We start from the raw sequence: 22,142 nt of genomic DNA on the forward strand, positions 1-22,142 counted from the left end.
TATACGTGTCTTTGAGTTTTTATTATTTTATATTTCATGACGGGCAAATTGCAATTATATATCAATATATCAAGTACGCACTCTAATATACTACCCATACTCATAGGTGGCGTTTTTTAAACTTAACAGGGAGAGTAAAAATTAAATGTTTTAAAAATAAGAACGCAAATTTAAAAAAGGTGGTATCAATAAAATAAAATTGCATTGGATTAACCTTAGGACTCTTGCCACATCACACCCTGTTTTATAATATTCAAAGAGAAAAACAGTATTGTTTCGTCCCTCGAATACCAGGGAGGTAATTGTATCCCAGGTGCTTTCCCAGGTATTCAAATGTTGCTTAAGATCCTACCCTAATATATATATATATATAGTTAATTGTTAATATAATATATATGTGTGGGGGTTATTCGTCACAGCCAAATTCGTCTGAATACAACAATAATTTATAATAATATATGTATGTGGTATGTGTAATGTATTATGCAGATCGACTCGAAAATCTACTTAGTCAGGTTCACGGCGCTCAGCACCAGTTCCTGGTGATGCTGGTCGGCTGAGTCGGTGCTGGGCGTGGAAGACGTGTTGTTCAGCTCCTCGAACGATTTAACCATCATTTTGGTGGCCACATTCAACGAGTCCTCAAATGTCAAAGTTGACTTGAGGTTGGAAAGATTTTTATTCGAGCTCACCTCGTCTTTCGTGTACAAATGGTCGTCCTGTTCAATCAGATGTTCCATGCTGCTGTCCAAACTAGCTTCTGGAGTAGCCTTGGGCATCCTTTTCGTCTACAACAGTATAGTGAAATCAATTATTACGCATTATGCAATGTGTTACAAAGATGTTTTAAAAGTTGACACCGTTGCAATAATATAGTAATGTATTTTAGGGATATAATATATTACAAAAAAGATATTTTTCTCAAACCAAAACAATTATTCTCAAAAGGCATGATACGTACAATTAAATATTGACTTATGAGTTCAGACTTATTTGAATTATTCAATTTTTATGATAAGATGTTTTACACACAACCAACCGAATTTATTTATTGAATCACATTTTCTTATTACTATAAGAATCAAGGATTATCATAATTTTTAAAGAAAAAAAGGAAAAAAAAATGTTTGGGGAAATAGTATTGTACTCGAGACGAATGTATAATTGGAATGTAAAAATGGCACGTAAAATCGCGAAGTATTCTACATTTTTTTATCGGATATTCTTTGGTTCAAATATTATTAATTATCTTCCTATTGAATTAACATAATTTCAAAATAATATGATAGGTAAATGATAAATTATTGACTTTTGTTGCTTTAATAAATTATGCTAGGGGTATAATGGAGCTAGTGATGAATGGACAAATCTTCCACAAATAATAAAATCATCATTACATATAAAACATCAAATCGACCATGATTTTTTCCAATGACACAATTTTGTTTGTATTCTATGGTTTTTAACTAAATAATAGTTGGCACAATGGTACACAGTAAATAATTGTATGATATAATTTTACGACCCATCATTTCGAATTTCACTAATATCTATAAATAAAAAATTGAATTTTAAAATTGTGGTGATTAATTATTTTATTAATAAATTATAATTTTAAACCACAATGAATAATATTAAATTGCTAATAATATTAGCACAAAACAGTTCCAAATTCATAATTTGTTTATAACTTAAATGTTTTATTATACGATCTATAAAAATACAAAATAATTATTTACAAGTGTAACTTTGTGTAAGCGTTATTGTTGCTGTATGATATAGGCGTTGGATTGATTGTGAGTTAGGTGAATAGAACTTTAGATCTTTGGTGTGGGTTTAAGTACGTTATTTAAATTTAATCATGTTCATTTTATATTAATTATGGTCCAGAAAAAGTGTAATACCCCAACAGATTTTGAATTATCTATATACTAGTCAGTACCTATGTGAAGAGATATTATAGTATAAATCTGTGAAAGTATTCTATGTAGCTCGTTACAAATTTAAATATTTAACGTAAAATATGGAAATTTTACAATTTTATATCAACTCAATAGTTATACTAACGTGTACCTACCATTAAGAAAGAGCATACACTGATCAAATTAAATAACTATAATTTGTATATTATTTTTATCAAAGTATAATGTATACCTAATCTGTGATTTTAATCTTAAAAAAATAAGAAAAACAATATAATTTTTCGATAAAGGTAATTGTGATTACTAGTATTTTTATATTTGTTGCAAGATAATTGTTGACTAAAGTAGCTGTCGAAAAAAAAAGGTTGAGTTCCACTATACGGTATAATGACAAATCAATTGAACTTTTAAAGAACCGTTATCTGTATATATTAGACTAAATACTATGGTAATGGCACCGTTAAAAATTTGATGTACTGGATATTTTATGACTAGGGTATAACATTTATAAAATATTCTGTGTATATAATAACTCACTTTTAGTACACACTACACACCCAATTCTTTCCGTCATAAAATTGTTAGACTTATAGTCGTAAGGCATAAATAAATAATAAATTAAAATTTATATTGTATAAAATAATGATTTATTTTTATCTATAGAATATAATAGCTTATTAACGCATTTTAATATCGAAAAAACCGTCATTATATGCAGAACAAAATACGATGATTTCTTCCGGAACAAGGGAGCATCCGGGTACGAGAACCGCACCTTGTAGTCATATACTATGGGATATATCTTGAGAATTAAATATGCGCTTGTTAAAACCTATACATTATATTAAGAAAATAACCTTATCGCGTGAAATTAAAAACGGTGTAATTTTTATAATTTATTTGACTTGTGTTGACTTTGCATGAGGTCTACCACTAAATCTAGTGTGAGGTTCTGGCGGAGGATGACTAGAACTTGATTTATTTCTCTTAATATGTGATTAGTGCAACTATATTGAAGTAACAAAATATAATAAAAATTTTAAAACTTGTTAAGAATATAACATATGCGAGACCAGTTTTTGACAAGTGGATGAAAATAATTTTTTTATTCCAAGTTACTAACCCCTCTCCCCTGGAGTCTTGTAAAAACTGCTAAAACTGATGGCCTTAAAATTTTAATTTATTTATGAATATTTTTAATATTATCACACTACTGACCGCGTATAACCTAAAGAAGTAAGATTATATACATTAAATATAGGTATATTATAACTTAATTTTTTTTCTTGCTTCATCTTTACTATCAAAACTATATCTTCAAATTTCTCTTCACTATATATGCTATATTTTTCCATCTGTACTGGCTTCTTAGGCTACTGCATTCCATAACTCATTTAAGTTGTCTATCCATCTTCTTCGTGGTCTTCCTCTTTGTCTTCTCCTCGCTAACGTCCAAGTTATTATTTATTTTATTAAGCATCGCCATGCATTCCAGTTCATTACAATCTTATACCTTTAATAAATTGTACAATACCTTATTTTTTGTACACGTTTTCCAGCTGTGCATTCGTTCTTTATTTTCATTATTGTATTTCAGTATTAAATATTAAACAATGTATTTTTCTTAGCTTCTCTTCGTTAGCTTTGGATGTGGATCATGTGAAACATGCATCAGTTAGTACTGGTCTTATGTAGCTCACATAACTATTTTTTTAACATTGTTTTATTTCGTTTTTAATTTAAAAAGGTTCTCTATTGTAAAATAACATCAATTTGCTGAATTTATTTACTTTACATTAATTTCCTCGTGCATAATATTTTTCTTGTTTAGAATTACTCCAGGGTACTTAAATTCTTTCACTTGTTCAAATTCTTTATTTTTTACACTGGGATTGGAGATATCCTTTAATCTTTTTATTACTACCACATATTTATCTTCTTTGCACTTATTGCTAGATCCACATTTTTATTTGCCATCACTAATTTTTTCAGATTCATTTGAAATTCAGTTTAAGTAGTTCCAGTGATTATGATATCACTTGTGTATGCAAGTAGTAGTCCTGTGCTAGTGACCTGGTTTCCCTATTTGACATTTCTCGGGACATAATTTCCAAATACTATACGTTAAAAAGTATGGGTAACATGACATTCCCCTGTCGTATAACACTTTGATTCCATTTCCAAGATTTACTTTACTGTACAATGCACTGTTGCATAGTTTCATAATTTTGATAATTTTCATAGAGATGATAAATGTTCACCTCCCACAGTCTTTCCCTGTCTACACTATTATAAGCCTACTTATAACCCACCAACATAATATGTACATCCTTTGTGTATTCATAATTCATAGTGCTTTTCCGTTTATTGTCTGACTACAAAAAAATGGTCTGTAGTTGATTTTTTTCTAAAGCCACTTTGGAATTATCTTACGATTTATTTAGCGTATGTATCTAATATTTCTAATACTATTAATAATATAATTTTGTATCCTGTATTCAATAAAGTTAATAATTTAAGGCATATTATAATAATATATAATAATAATAAGTATTGTCATAATATAAAAGTATAATCGAACAAAAACCCACTATTTCTAAATATGCCGTCTAAGTATTGATGGATATTACCTATTAATCATTATTTTTGTTGTATGCGGTAGATAAAATAAGATTATACATGATATAATGCAAATTAGTAAATTGAAATAAATAACAATATTTTGGCCCTATCGAACAATTAAAAAACTTAAGTTAGATGAGTTTTATTTCGAAATATATGTTTAATCAATAATTCTTTACTGGACATGTTATTTTTAGATTTTTAAGATTTATGTTGACGAAACGTAATGGATTGTAAATAGTTACATATTGTAACTATAATAATAATAATAATCGAATGGTCTAATCGATTACGGTTAGAATTTCAAACCATCGCCGTGAGACTTGCATATATTATTGTACTTTAATAATTACGCGTTGTAGACTTCATGTATTATTTCATTCATCTCGTATAGCAATGATGTTCCTACATATGTAACAGTCAGTTTTTTGATACGTTTTACGACGCAAATGTTAATTTATTAACGACAAACATTGAAACACACTATACATAGACATACAAGGTTGATCTAAAGGTTAAAATTAATTTTGAGTGACAAGTTTATAATATGTAGACTGCGATTTTTATTCCGACCAGACATATTTTTGTTTTGTTTTGAAAAAAATAATTTCACTGGATACTGAACAGCTTATATTTATTGTGTATAAATAAATTTTTGTTTTAAAAATAGTTTAAGTACCTACCTACTTGTACGCCAATACGAGGATCGATCGTATTATGGTTTCGGTTGAACGAACAATACAAATAATAATGAACGTTTCTCTTTTGTATACATGTTTTTAAGTATAAAAATATAAAAAAAAATGGTGCTGTTCTTCCCACGTCTAATATAAACTTCCGCACTAAGTAAATTTCTTATTGACATTTTAGATTTTATAAAAGTCTAACACGGGCGAGGAAGTTCCAGTTAATTAGTTTTTACATGTTTCCTTCAAATAAATGTATTGAAGTAAATATAAATTTGAAAAAACACAATTAATACAGTTTCTTTTTTATATTATGTTATAGGTATATAAACAGTAACAACGTGGCGTATAGTGAAACATCTTAATTGAGGTGGGGAGGTTTTAAATTTATTTATAGGTTATATATATACAATAATGATATGTATAGGACTAAAGGACTCAGAGCCGGATAGCCAAGGTATCGCCCAAACTGAGTTTTATGATTTTTAATATTTGATTACAGCTACTGTACGGTTTAATAATTTCGTTCAATTATATATATTCTATGTGAATATTTGTTCCAATTAATCGCGATCATAAAAAAATTAAATAACGACTAAACACTCATAACTGGTCCATAATTTGAGCGGCTCACCGAAAGTTTCTCGATAGCTCGCCGAACAAATCAAAGTCTGATAGGATTGGAATTTTAACGTATTGTTTATATTTATATAACATATATATATATATATATATATATGTTAATGTTCGTTTTGTTATATAAATCCGATTTCTGTATCTGTGACTTTAATTTGAAATTATTATTTCCTCAACGCTTCCCCAGATACATTTTAAAGGATTAAAAAAAAAACCGCACTGTATGACATAAAATAGTTTATTTTTTCGGGGTGGCCGGAGAGCGTGGAGCTAAAATCCAAACGTGATATCGTTGGGCTTGGCAACGCACCCACGTACAACTTCGTACCCTCTCACCACTACGTCATGTATCACCATCTAATCCGTATGCTAGACATACCTACGTAATAGCGCGCGTACAAAACATAGTGCATATTAGAAGATAAAAAAATGAAAACGAAACGGGAGACTTACTTGTTGATAGACGATATGCGGTTGCTGATCGGCGGCCATGGACACGCGTTTCAGCGCCGGTTTCAGAACAGTCATCGGTACGGTTTCGACCGCGACACCGGTGAGCGGTTCGGCGGCGGCAACGGTGGCGTTGGCGTTACCGCCCATCGGATGATTTCGAAACGGCATGTACTTGTAGAACTCGGCCATCTTGTCGGAAGCACCGCCACCGCCCTTGTGACGGCGGCGCTTGAAGCAGAACGTCGGCGGACAGAAGCACAACATGATGCGTACAACGCAACAGCACACGCCGATGGCGATCATGCCGGGCCCGATGAACCTGAGCTGGACTGTCTTGAAACCCTTCTCACCGGTGCCCACGAACGCTATGATCAGGCCCAGCGCCACCGAGCAAAGTCCCACGTACAGCAGCGTGTTGGCCGCCGCGCCCTGCTGCAGCTCGTACAGCCGCCGGTCGGCGCCGTCACCTCCACCGAACGACAGGGCATCGTGGATCTGTTTGGAGGCATGCGGAACACAAAACAAACGGGTCACACGATTGTTTGAATATTTTTATTTACTCGTTAATATTGCGTTTAGTCCCGGACGTGAGCGATTTTGGTACGATACATTGTGATATTGACGTCTGGAGGGTTAAAATATAATGCAGTGGCGGATCCGGGGTTGATTTTTTTTTTTTTTTTTTGATGGGGAAAGGCTTCTAGAGAAAAATACGTAACCAGTCTGCCGAGTAAAAAAAAAACTAAATAAACCTAATTAAAAAAGTAAACACGTGACATTTTTTTCAAGCATCTCGGGTATAAATTCCACTACAAGAACATTTTGGTACCATATTTCACTTATGTGAATAATTCCTCTTAAAATATATTGTGAATATTACACTTATGTTAATTGCTCTAAAAGAGTTAGTAGATATGATTTAAATTGCATTCATGCCTATTTATTCATATTTTATATTTTAAAAGATTCATAATATACTCGAACACTGCAGTTATTTAATCGTAAATAAATAATAATTATCAAATGATTACACAAAAAAAAAAAAATAATAATAAATAAATACTTTTCATTATATAAAAATAGTTTTACATTATAACAATAATAAAAATAATTTTAATTAAATTATAATGATGGTAAAAAAGATTTTTTTTAAATATAAAATACGAATAAAAAAATATTAGTGTAATTAAAAATACAAATATTTTTGGAGGATAACTAGAATCGTTTCTAATTAATGCCCTCTGGGTAATGCTAAATAGTTTTAATTTTTTTAAGATAGTAAAATGTTTTTAGAAGAATCATTATAAGTGTTAATTTTTTAGGGATATTTTTACCTGTGCCCGTACTACATAGTACACTTACTACTTACTATATAGTATATACGACACGTTATTCTGTTTAGCATTATATAATATTATAATTAATATTGACGCCCGTAGGTCATAGAATATGGTCTGTGGTGTGATAGGGAGCCCCTATCCCCCTAGATCCGCCACTGGTAAAGGTTTCAAGAAATAATTTCGAAACTGTTTGCTGTTCCTTTATATCACATTTGCCACACGATAACACGAAACCATAATAAACTGATAATATTATTTTGTTTATTTTGTGTATATTTGGAAATAAATATTTAATTGACTTAATGTTTATAAATGATAATATGTCATGTTTATGTATATTATAGATACTATATAATAAGGAATAAAGATACTCTTTTTATTCCATTCGCACAATTAAAATACTGTTTTTCTAAGTAAATAAAATACAAATTTATAAAATAATTTTCAATCGCCCACAATAATCAAAGTTTGTGGTAAGAAAAAGTTCACAAAAATATATTTAAGTTCTTTTGGTCATGAGTTTTTCTTGAAATATTAATTATTATAAGTAAATGACTGTTAAACCCTTAAATAGTTTTATGGAAACACTCGAATCTTGATCCAAAACTTTCAATAGAACACTATTAGGTACATGTTTTTCCTACAAATATGTTCAAAAGTTTTTTAATTAACAAGAATGTACTTATATTGATTTATAAGGTACACCGTGTAATAAATTATACATAATATGTTCACAAAAGTCGGGTTGCAGAAGATATTAACGGTAATTGTACTTCTGTTATTAATTTTATTGATATAAAATTTAAGGATGATTTTGAACGGAGTTTAATTTATTGCACTTTTTATAGGAAATTTTTAAAATGTAGACTTTTATATTTTATGTAAAAATAAAATGCGATCACATAATTGTTTTGAAAATTATTTTTTTTTTTTAGTTGATACTTAATGGTTATTTTATTATATAATATCATTAAACTATCATTTAAAGTCTCTACGGTCATACTTTTAAAAAATAACTTAAGGTATTGATTTTGTATAAAACGCACAGTTTTAATATAATATATTGGCTTTTTAGTTTTTTCTAACGTTCAGAATATTGTGCAGTAAATTAAAAAAAAATATATTTGTTTAAAAAGGTATTGTGATTTTATGTACAAAAAAAAATGTAGGCTAATATGGTAATAAAAGTTTTTGCGGTTTTGCAGAATAAATCCCAAAAATATTTTGTTGAATCAAATATGAACTCTTTTTAAGATAAATTAAATAGACGGATGACCAAAACTTTTGAATTGGAAAAGTATATAATCGGAGATAAATTGGTAAACGTACGAGGACGACTACTTGAGATAGCGCATTTATATACAATATACATATTATATATTGTGCAATATCATAATATGTGTAGATACGAAGTCTTATGTGTCTTAAGGGAATACCTTCAGGATTTAATTCATTTGAAGAGTAAACACGTATGTAAATAATTTATAATGTACAACTGTAAGTAGTATAAATAGTATGCTACCATGAAATTTTATACGAAATCGCAACTATTTTTTTTTTAAATTTCTTTTATTACTTTTGATACAGTGTATTTATATACCAAACCTATATGTATAATAAATACACATACACGTATGCACTTGCAGGAAAATTATATGATATTACGTTAAAAAAAATACAAAGTGAAGTACATATTTAACCATTAGGTATATAGTTGTATATTATTATGGTTATACGTTTGACACTAAGCGCCCGGAATAACGCTCATATATAATATATATAAGTTATATTTGGCTGTATAATGTGTCAGATCAAACTTGTATTTTAATATATTCTCACATCACGCGTAATCACTATCTGAGAAGCTATTTTGGGAATTGTAGGGTATACTTTGGTAACCCTATTTTTTATTTGTATCTTATTTGCTTGCCATAGAATGTATTAACGCATCGATAGCCGATGCGTATAAGAGTTAAAATATATTATAAAATTCATAATATGTACATAGTGTAATGTACATAGGCAATGCATATTTTTTATTAATTATAAATTTATATTATTGGTATGAATCATATTATTTGTGTGATTAAGAAAAATTGACATTTTTAAATTATGCACTTCTATTAAAAACACTGAAATGGAGCCATTGCGGATCAGTCTTACTTTTTCTCTTAGACCCTACCAATGTGAATATACGTGAATTACATGTAAACTGTATTCAATTGGTTATTATTTTTTTCCTCTATCATCTGATATTAACCTGAAATGGTATGTTGGAGTTAAATGCAATTTATATTACACGTAGAATAAAATGCATGACACAAGTGACTTTTAAAGTTGATTTTAAGAGTTTTATAAAACTATAAAATTCTAATTCCGTTAATAATCAACAATTGAAAAAAAAAGCAAAAACAGAATTTAATTTTAAGTAATTTTTGAATGAACGTATTACTTGATTTTTAAGCAATTAAAAATATAAAAATATAAGTTATCTACAGTTATCAACTTAAAAATACTTGTCTTAAACAGCTGAGTAGTAGATATTGTCATTCAGTGATGTATGGATAAACTATGAGTGTGATATGTATATTTTAGGTCACATAATGGGTTGAAAAAAAGGTGCAATATTGACAAAAGTATTTGTAAACAAGTGGAATGCGGTGCACAAGTTCTATTTTTCTACACTTATATACTATTTAATATATACAATTTACATATACACAATACACATACGTATATATTAAAATATAAATATAGTATAATAATGCATTACACAATTGAAATATTTAACAATGCCGTTTGAGTTGTTCGTATGGGTTTTTATTAAATATTTGATTGCATTCTAATGTCATGCATATGACGATTTAACGATTAGATAATTTTTAATGAAATTTTTTCACCAGAAATACTGCAATAACCCCAATAAATTAAAATTATATACTCAACTTTAGAAGAAGTTCATTGAATATTTAATTAAAATTGCATCTTTTTTTTTTTTTTTTTTTTTTTTTTTTATTAGCTTTTAGTATGTAACTATAATAGCTCAACAATTATTAAGATTGCATCTTTATAGTAAACATTTGTTTGTATAATACATAGAGATACCTATAAGTGTATATTATACTAATACGTAATAAATGTTATAATCTATTTTCCACGTATTTCACACACATATATATATATATACACTACATAGTACATACAGTACACACACGTACAACGATACGTTTTAATTTTGTAGTTTATAGTTAAAAGTAACAAAGTTAAAAATGTTAGGTTATGAAAATATATACGTTTTATAATATTATAAATCATAATTTATAATATTAAGTGTTTTCGTCTTACAGTTTATTTAGTCAAAGTTGTCTACAAACGTTCTAAAATTACATTATGTTATGAGTTATACAACCATTCCAAATTTTTAATTTGTTGATAATTTGTAAATACTACATAGGTTATAAGTATAATAAATAAAAGTGAAATGATTTTTTTCTAATAGACTTTTATATATATAAAGTAATGCGGTATTGCGCAAGTTAATGATTATTATTTAAGTTTTCAATAATTATTATTCTGATTATCTATCGTTGATTTGTAATTTATGAATACAAAAGGATGGGAAAAAAACACAAAAAGCTTTCCTAAGTAAGCAATTTATTTTAAAACTGATGCATATTTCATTAGGCAAAATGCATATAGATATAGACTATCATTATACTGTATTAATACAATATGGTATATATATAACATGATATACCATTAAACACTTAGGTATCTATAGAATCATATTAAAACAACAACAATATATTATTATTACGAAATCTTTAGTATGCCATTAGCCGACTTAACACATACTAACATAAATATTAAAGTATTTTTCTTTCCATAATTTGATACCTATGTTAATGATTGTTATCTTAAAGCTTAATAATTACCGTTACTAAAATAGGTGTATAAATGAGTCAATACTAAATGGTATATTAAAGATGTGAACTTTTATTCAACGAAATGGAGACATTTTAATTGTTGCCTTGTATAATTCAATAATATTATTTAATAAATACTACCTAATATTTGTTACCTTGAATAAGTATGTTAGATTTATTGGCTCTTCTGATAAAAAAAAAAGTAAATGTATTAATATTATACATATTTTTTATATTAACAATCAAATTTGGATAGAACAGAACATAAAATAAATCTAATTGTATTTAACATATTTTTTTAAATGTTATTTTCGAGAATAGAAATACGTATTATACTCTTTGGATAATAAATAAATGATTAATAATATCTATGTGATTCAATACAATCACCCCCGACGAAAAGGTTATGAAAATATAGTATACTATAAAATTGATTTCATCATAAATATTCATAATAATAATTGCGTCATAATATAGCATATAATAGTTTATACATTATGATATGGTTTGGTATCATAACATAAATAAATAAATATGATATAATAATTAGATAAAATTGATTATAAATTTTTATGTAAATCATGTATCGTGAAACACAATAAAATGATAAAACAAAACAACAGAATGGTAACAACTGCTATACGCAAACCCACGATTTAGTGACGTTATTAGTCATGTTTTTATATGTCTTGAGTCGTAGGTTTAAAAAATATTCATATATGTGTGTACACAAATACACAACCTTCACAATCGATACCAAACTTGAAATGGGGAATTTATTTATTTTATAATTTATTCGTGACATCAAAGGAGTTTAGTAAAACGAAACGAAAAATACAGAATAAAATAAATGGAAATTCAATAGTTGTCGAGCGCGAAAAAAAACTTAAAACCATAATATTATTGTGGATATAACAATAGTAACGACGCAAAAGCGCGCGGTGTGTAGGTTTTTGTATATACAACAACATTTTTGTTTGTTTTCGCACTCGGATATAATGGCCATTATAATATATAACATTATATTATTGTTCTTGTACCGAACAGATATTGTTATAAAGGCTACGAAAATAGTAGTTGGGCGTTTATTTTACGATTCCGTTTTCTTTTATGGGAAGGTATATGATTTGTTACGTGCCAATATTAATAATTGCTGGAATGGTCGAGACTTTGCTTTGAAGTTGAAATTATTAACAAATAATTCTCTTATACTTTTTTATTAATTACTTAAAAATATTCCAAGTGTTTTACGCAATTAAAACTTACGTGAAAGATGTTTACACAAACTCTGTATACATTTGTTTCTGAAAAAATCCTTGTTGTAGGCTCTATTTATAGGTTCGATTAAAGGAGATAAATTATGTACATATTTTCTTATAGTTGTGACAAATTGCATAACAATATACAACTCTGGAAATCAATGCATTTTTTACTAACGCTCCGGATGTCACCATAAATTGACTTTGCAATTTAAATAATAAGTTATATATATATTATAGGATAATATACCTATGTGTTTATAAGTGTCATGTTAATGAAATTTTTCATAGAATTATTATACTTTAGTTTGGATTATATTTGTGTAGGTAATGTGTTGGCATACTGTTTGGTTTTTTATGCTCTGCAAAATTGAGATTATATAATCATAAATTGTAACATATAGAATTCGTTGTAATTATATATACCTATAATATTATTAATCGTAAACGTGTGTATTAAATGAGTTCAAAACCCTTCCTTGAAATTCATAGCCTTTAAACTAAATCTCCTTTTGGAACCCCATAACTACTGTCCAATTCACATACAACTCAAGTTTCTCGCTTTGGCAACAAGACGTGAAGCAGTGGATATATCGTTCGTTTACAACCCTATCAAAAGCCACATTAATTCTCCGTATCTATTATATCACATTCAGTTTAAAGTTTCTCTTCATCATTACACATTTCCCATAATTTCTACATTTCATCTCATTACTATTTTTTCAAAATACGCACTCCTATCTAGAGTTTTGTTCCGATATATGCAATAACTATCCTGGCTTTGATTTTTTTTCTCAGTCCCATCAAATATGATAATTATAAGCTTTGATTAAAGTTCTGACACTCAATATTTTATTTTATAGCCTATATAATTAATTTGTTTGTTATAATTAATAACCTTTTTGTTGTTTTCTTTTTCATTTATACTAGGTACATAACTCATCTAAACATAAGTATTTATTTCATTTAACCTATAGCTATATTCAATTATTATTTATTTACCTATTCAATTGTTATTCCTCCCGTTTAATTCAAATTAATAAATATTATTATCAATATTGTAGCGGGTGTTGTACTACGCTAAATTACGCGTACATAACAACGTCGACATTATTATTATTATTAGCAGCTTCTAACGCGTATTATTGACTAAAGACAGCGTTTTGCATTGAAGTTATTACGATTCCGCATTGTATTTAATATAAAATGTAAATACTTGTATAGGTTTTCTGTATCTACACGTGGCGTCATAATTATACATGTGACTATAATAGCGTGACTCGGTGGTGTAATGTCACTTTTAATGAAATTTACCAACGCATTATAGAGGTGGGTTTTAGAAAGGAGCTATCGATTTTTAGGCTGCAGTGATCGTGTACACGACATAAACTCATAAACATCGCTATACGTTCACAATACACATTTTTATAATATAATAAATAAAATATTTACGATGCAAATATTCAAAGCTTAAAGTAGTACAAAATGGCAAAGAGTACTATATGATCTTTATATTATTTTTAATGTTCTATGCGTGTAAACTTAAATAATTCTTATTACTTAAAAGTTGTAATTTTATTATATTTTTGCAATCGATATGACGTAAAATTGTCATTTTGTTCATTAGCACTTATTATCACTAAATTAGAACTCCATGTTATTGAATTTAATATGTAAATTTCTCAATCTAATCTAAAATAGTGCCCATTTATCCATAATTTAAACTGTACCTAATTATGATACAATAAAATATTTAATCATAAGTAAAAGTTTATGTTTTTGAAATAAAACAATGTATAATATAATTATGCAATATTTACCTAATAAAAATATTAATTAAATTTTCTTTAAAACGTATATGGTTTATACATTCATTTTATTTATTTACACATAATAAAATAAAATGAAACATATATCTACATATTTATTATTTTAATAAACATAATAAAAAGTATATAATTAAACACGTGGAATAATTAAATAATAAAATAAATTTAAATATATGCTGTGTATGATACCACTTTTATCAAACTATAAAATATTCAATGAAATAATTTTATAAACTAATAACGAAATTATTATGATTGAACATAAAAGCTTGAGCATACTAACACATCTTTAAAAAAAAAAAAAAAATGTTAAAGGTGACATTTTTTTTTTAATTATGGCCTTTTGGTTAATTTTATAGGAATACTGAGTAAAATGCTCCAAATCATAAATTTAATTTTTAATCTTTATGTCATTATAAAATAGTTATGTATTTAATTCACACAGCTATCATATCCATTTAGTTATTAAATTATTAATATAGATACTATTTTTATTTATAAAAATTATTTATATACTATCTCTATTTTGGTAATTTATTATTTGTTTTACAAGTTTAATATTGTATAAGAATATCGATTGTGCTTAATCTTTCGAAAAATAATTTTAAATATTGTTACAAATGTGTTAAATTGATAACACATGGAAAGATTTAAATCATACAATTTTTTGTTACGCATGATCAAGAATTATTTTACGGTTGTTGAATGACAGGCGATGTACAAAAGCTATTTCAGAGTCAACTTTTTATGTGTAATGATTTACTTAGGTTCAGATACTTCGTTTATATGCCGAATTTTGATTTTTTTCGTTCATTATTGTTCTTATGTTTGTTAAAACCATCCGGAGAGTACAATTTTATCTTGCATCATCTGTGAGGTGTAAAGTGTAATTCGTTTTTTTACAAGCCGAAGGAAATGGCACAACTCAAATTTATCGTCTGATATATGTGCTGTTTACTGCAATACAGTGATGAGAGATAGTTTGGTACTTGATTGGTGATGACAATTTAAAAACGGACGCACAGGTGTGCATAATGAAGGGACCCAAAGGGACAAATCAATCATGACCGAAGACGTGGTTCACAAAGTCGACCAATTTGTTCGATAAAACAAGCGTTTTATAATTTTAGTTTTTTCAAAAAGATTTTCTGAAATTTCTCGTAGTACTCTACACAGAATCGTATTTGAAATTTCGGGCTATCACAAATCTGTACCTGTTAGGTTTCAAAACATCTCATAGACTAAGCGGCGAGAGATAAAATTGTACTCTTCATGTTATTTCGGCAAATATAAAAATAATACAAAACAAAAACGGTTAAAATTCGGCATGTTATACATGAGACAATAATGTACTGCGAATAATGTGGCATTTAGCAACATATGAAAAAAATATCCGTATGTAGTAAGCTGTAATATATTGGATATTGATTTTGAAATAGCCCTCGTAAATTATTTCCAACATAAGTTTCATAATTTTTATTAATATTAATGTATATCATTATTCATTTCACTTCTGAACAGCAAACTTACCCCGGAAGGTATATGGAGAGTAATATATATGATCATGATAACTCACTTATGAACCCTACGAATCCTACCTAGAAGAATGGAAGATTTTAATGGACCAAGTTTTCAACGGATTGCTGTGAAATCGGGGTAACGGATTATACGGGCGGACAAAAAAAAGTAACAGAATATTTTTGTCGAACGGGACACGTCCTTTTTAGACTTTAATTTATTTATTTATTTATTTATTTTTGTTTAGCGAAAAAGCGATTTTATTTATTTATTTTACTAGTCACGTGTCAGTGTGTGTACTGTATACACGTCAAGTGTTGTATATAGATAATAATAAATAACGAGTATTACAACAGACACTTGCCTTATTTTTTTTCGTCCATTTCAAATGTGCCTCAGCCGGCAGGTGTATGAGTATGGAATCACCTGGTGCCGTGCCATCGCTGTCTGGAGACGGACCGACTGGTCCAGGCCAAGCTACCGAAGCTGCTGTCTTATTCTGAAATGTTTATAATACACCCAATGACAATAATGTCGTTATATATGTATTTTATAGTATATGCATTGACTTCGAAAACAATTCATCCGAATTTTAAACGGGAAAAATATTTAAATCGAATACAGACTCGTTTTTGACTTGTGTATATGTATATATATTTTTTTTTTTTTTTTTATATTATAGAATATTATTTAGGCAATTTTCATAAAACTATTTATCTTATCTACCCAAAATTCAATTTCGTTTTATAGTACTTTTAGTTTTAATATTTAAATTGAAATACTTTTTAGAATTTTATAATATATTTTCACTAAATAAGATGTTTTAAATTTTAAAGAATTACAAAACGTATAAAATTGTCTTTACAATAAATTTATGATATTCAAATATTAAACTATTAAAAAATAAAATATTTAAATAGTGCTAGAAAAAATCAAAGAAAACGTTTTGCTTTACATTCGTTTTTAGATGAACTTTTAATTGATTTAATTTTGATACAATTTATTTAATTTTTTTTAAATATTTAAATCAAACAAGTACTTTTTAAAAATAACTGCTAAAAATTTTTCTTAATTCTTTTAATTAGAGTAAATAAACATACTACTGTTAGGCAATAGTTATTTTGAATGACCGTTTTCTCAAACATAACAATAAGATTTTCTTAATTTTGAAGTGCTTGAAAAAAAGTTTTTTGTAAGGTTGACACGAAATGTCACGGGAGTTAAACTCAAATAAAATAAATCCAAATTCGTGTTTTTTAACAATATACGTTTTATGTGACATTCGTGATTTAAACAAAGGACTATGGTAATTTTGAGATAAGCATAATGTTGCTTCGGGTACTTCTTTATAAATTAGGTACCTTATTTTTACAACAACTACAAAAACACAGTGCAGTTTAAATATAACTCACAAAGTGAATTGGTGTCAGATTCAGTAATTTATTTCACACCGTGATTCTGACAAAATTAATGAAATTTAAAATGTTTCTCGCATTCACTATTCAATTAAACACATTACATCAATAATGATTTTTTTAATAATTTTTTACCATTATAATATGTTATATACTTGTTCAGTGGAGAGTAAATGGAAATAAAATATTAAATTTATTATTTTTTTTTTTTATAATTTACATATAAATATTTAATGTTTATTTTTTCAGAATTGCAGCAATTTAATTTAGTAGGTATATTTGATAATGTTATAATTAAATCTTAAAAAAAATATTATACCTTTTGAATACCTACTAAACAGTGATTTATCAAAAACAAACTGTAAAGAAAAAAATTTCCTTAGTCTATATTATAGAATAGAAAGTATAAATATTATATACGTATTTTGAAAGTATTTCTAAGAACTAATTGACTTATTAATAAATCATTTTAAGATAACATTAAAATGTTAAAAGTTTATAAAATATTATTTTAGTTTTAAATAATTAAGAAACTATTCATCCATCAATTTTAAATAGAAAAATAATGAAGTACAATAGCAATATGTATTATTTATTACAAATAATAAATTATGTTCTTTTATTTTCCAGAACAAACATAATAATATTATAAGAAATATGATGATTAAAATTAACTTACTTGTTGAATTCTTAAATTATGAGTTTTTTTAAATATTTACTTGATTATGAAGTTAAAATGAAAACTCATATATTGTATAGGTCTTATCCGTTCTACGCGTAGTGTCATCCAAAAACGTCTATTCGACTAGCGCTTTATTAAATTTATACAATATTTTATGATAACGTTGTAGTGCGGACGTGCGGTAGGCACACACAATTACAACTACTGTTGTGCGCTCACACCAATACATTTGAAACTTTTACAACGAAAATGACTCGAAATTAGCCACCTTCGCTTATTCAACAAAACGGATTGCAGACCGCATACCGAATTGCGTGCGTATTATTATTATTAGTATATAGTGCTTCGGCGTCATGTCTTAATCGAATTTAATTCCAGCGCTGAATGGATAGGAGAGGAGTAGTCCGACTCGGTAGACCGCACAAAGTGTATGTGTGTGGTGTGAGAGCAAGTTTAATAATAATGTTTGTCCCGGTTAATTTATCGTAAAAACCCTTAAAACGGTTCTAGCTTAGTAGTATTTTCGGTCTCTTTTCCAAAAAAATAACACACAAAGACATAAGTTCTACTATACACGGTTTTTCTTGTTTAATATGTTAGTTATAATAGTGTATATATATATATATATATTTATTTATATTGTGTGTGTGTGTTCTATGTAGTTATATGAAAGTGGTCGTTCGATTTGTGCCAGAGCGAGCGAAGAGAATTGTCAACATTTCGGAGCAATTGAATGTTTCGCTCTTCGAATTGGATTTCATATATTATAATATAATATGTTATATATAAAAAAAAAAAATAAAATGAGAAAATTATTAAATAAACAAACCAATTCCATCTTTCTAGATGATCGTGTAAATTAAGTGAGTGTGTACAGCGTTATCGCACGTCGCTTTCAGTTTTCCCGACCAGATATAATACGAATAGCCGTGACAGAAAAAAATTATTCCAAGAAACACGAACCTAGTGATAATTTTTTTAAACACATTTTCTGTCATATTTAAGACATTAATTTTCATATACGATTGTCTTTAAGCTGTTTTAAGTTTGTTTGCTTGTTGCTTTTTTTTTTTTTTTTTTGATATTAATGAATAATGATATTAAACTCACCGTACTTATTAATACACTATAAATAACATGCATGTACATAATGATTTATATAGTACCTTCATGACTATGTTTTATACATAATATTAATAGTTTAATATCTAAAAATCAACTTAAAATAATATTTAAAACGATTGTTATAATAATTGTCATTATTTAGAAAAGTAAAACCTAATAAAAAAATTAACATTATGGTAACAAGTTATTGTTCTTATTATCTTATTTAATTAATATTCGCATAAATTCGATTGTTTTTTTTTTTTCATTAACAAAAATTGGTAGTTAAATATATGGCATAGACGCATATTTAACTAAATGGTATGCAAAATATATCATACTATTTTCTATACATTTGCATGTAACAGTATAATACAGACTAAGATACAGATACAGAGCATGTTTGTGAATAAATTTATATTTATATAAATAACAAATATATCACAACACTGCACAAATAAAGTACAAATACATTTTTTAAATGTTTTAAAATAAATCTATGTTCTAATGTAGTAAATACTTAACCAATATTTTATATCAATACAATAATAATGTTTTTGTGTAAAATATTTTTTAACTTATAAATCTTTCAATTGGTATACCTACAATGGCTACAACACTCTAAATGTATATTTTTTCAGTGAATGGATTTAAATGCAAAAATTAATTTTTTCCTGAATGTTCGAAACCATTATTATTTAAGCACAAAATTCGTTACGTATGAACATCAAAAAATTTAATAATCGAATATTTATTCTTTATTTTATTTTTATATTATTGATTTTTTATCATTTTCATGCTTTGGTTAATTTTATACGGTTTTAAATGTTTTTCTTATGTTACAAGTTATGTATATAAATTAACATTCAAAACTTACCCACCCAATTAAACACCTACCGCTTCATCAATTAATGTAAAAAAATAAAACCGAAAAAAAAGACATAAATTTTATTAATGACCACTGCGTGTGTCATTGACCATTAAACTTAAAATTAATTTTTAATTTTCAATTAACAATCTTTACCTGAACAAAATATTTTAAATCTTTATACTATATTCAAAAAAAAAAAACATATTTTGTAGAAAAAAAATTGTTAGGATATTTTTTCTGGGCACGTTTAGAAAATTAAATTGATTTTTTTAGAAACTTTTAGTACTTTTTAGAGCGTTTAAGAAAATTGACTTGTTAATCAGTTCATCATATTCATTTTATTACAAATACTACAAGTATTTAAATTTGTTGTTGTTGTAGGCTTTAAGGAATGGACTAAACTACAGTAAGTATTAAAAATACATAAAACAGATTGAAAATTAAATGCTGGCGGCATAACTTTAAATTTGAGCCCGGGAGCGAAATAATAGCCCCTTCCCATTAAAAAAAAGTATTTGAAATATCCGGTATTATTATATTCGATTCATCTCATTTCTGAAATTATTTTTTACAATTTTTAAGTATTATCACAAACTGTATTAATTATATAGTTTCGAGGAAATCAACGAGTAATTAGTATACGTCATATAAAAGTATATTGTTTTTTGAATGAAACGGTCACAGAACTCACAAATTTTTCAAACGTGCACTCTCTTTTAATGCTATTTACAAAACACATATTATGAATTTCAAGTTTACAGAAAAAATTTTGAACTTCCAGTAATTATAAGTCTTACATGAAAACTGCGTTGGTATTATATTAGTATATTAAGTAATTTATTAAAATTATGGTTAAATCCAAGTTTGTTTTGAATTATCTATTAAAAAAAATTCAAAATATAATATAGGGCAACAATATTAAAAAAAAAAAAACGAATTTCGTACCTCCGCTTTTAGTGTCCGGTTGAGCATGTGAATATACCTTATAATTTCTTTTGATTGCACCACTGGGTTGATGCATGGCTGGGTAATCGGATAATTTGTCGTCGCGAAAAAAACGAACAATAGGGCCCCCATTCATCATTCCTATACGAATTTTTTTAAGTATCCAAAACATATTATTAAACACTTTTTTTTTGCAGCATTTAAAAAATGTAAATCAATACTACTATCAATACTAGTTTGTTTACTAAAAAACACTGAAGTATATTAGTAGTCAGTGTAAATTTTTTAATAGGACAAGTTAAGATACGAATTTTGATCGGTTATGAATTATAACAAACTATACTCAGTGTTTAGAGTGTGTAGGTAAGGGGGTGATACTCCTCAGTTATTGACATATTATGAAATACCTCCTTATTTTATTCATCGAAAAATGGCAAAAATTATATAAAAACATTTGAAACGAATAATTTATGAAATTGTTATATACATATTACCGATTTTTACTAGGATAGAGTTAATTATTTTATCCGTAATTGACTGACTGTATTTGCACGCAGCCTTTCACACGTACTTGAATTGTAATAAGATGAGTAGGCAAGTTAAATAAAAAACAAATTAAAATAATGATTACCTAATTTGTATTAATTATACAATATCTGTTTTAGCCATTAGTATAAATACTACAAAGCGGACGTGTCGGGCATAGGCCATAGACGCCTGCGTATTACTTTTATATTCAAGTGTTTTTGAATGCTAATAATATTGTGTTCAACTCAAAACTATAGAGCCTTTCCACATTTTTTTCCAAATTCGGCCAATGAATCTATATTAACTATTTAGTTTTTCTACAAACTGTTACAAAATATGCGAATATTTACGCATTCACGATACTATCGTCTCGATCAATACTTCCCTCTGTGAACCTTATAATACA

General features: G+C 27.3%; 1 protein-coding gene across 4 annotated transcripts in view; it reads right to left on the reverse strand.

Annotated features, from left to right (window-relative positions):
• Positions 1-22,142, reverse strand: part of LOC112603302 — a 54,558-nt gene continuing 32,416 nt past the window's right edge. For all 4 annotated transcript variants that reach the window (XM_025351813.1, XM_025351829.1, XM_025351821.1 and 1 more), the window contains 3 exons: positions 16,556-16,690; positions 6,320-6,814; positions 1-788 (listed from right to left, as the gene is read on the reverse strand). In XM_025351813.1, the coding sequence (XP_025207598.1) occupies positions 504-788; positions 6,320-6,814; positions 16,556-16,690 (915 nt within the window). In that variant the 3' untranslated portion in view covers positions 1-503. The remainder of the gene's footprint in view (positions 789-6,319; positions 6,815-16,555; positions 16,691-22,142) is intronic.

The sequence above is a fragment of the Melanaphis sacchari genome, unplaced genomic scaffold (genome assembly GCF_002803265.2).
Source record: "Melanaphis sacchari strain LSU unplaced genomic scaffold, SCAv2.0 Contig0_pilon_pilon, whole genome shotgun sequence".
In the NCBI taxonomy this organism is placed as follows: Eukaryota; Metazoa; Arthropoda; class Insecta; order Hemiptera; family Aphididae; genus Melanaphis; species Melanaphis sacchari.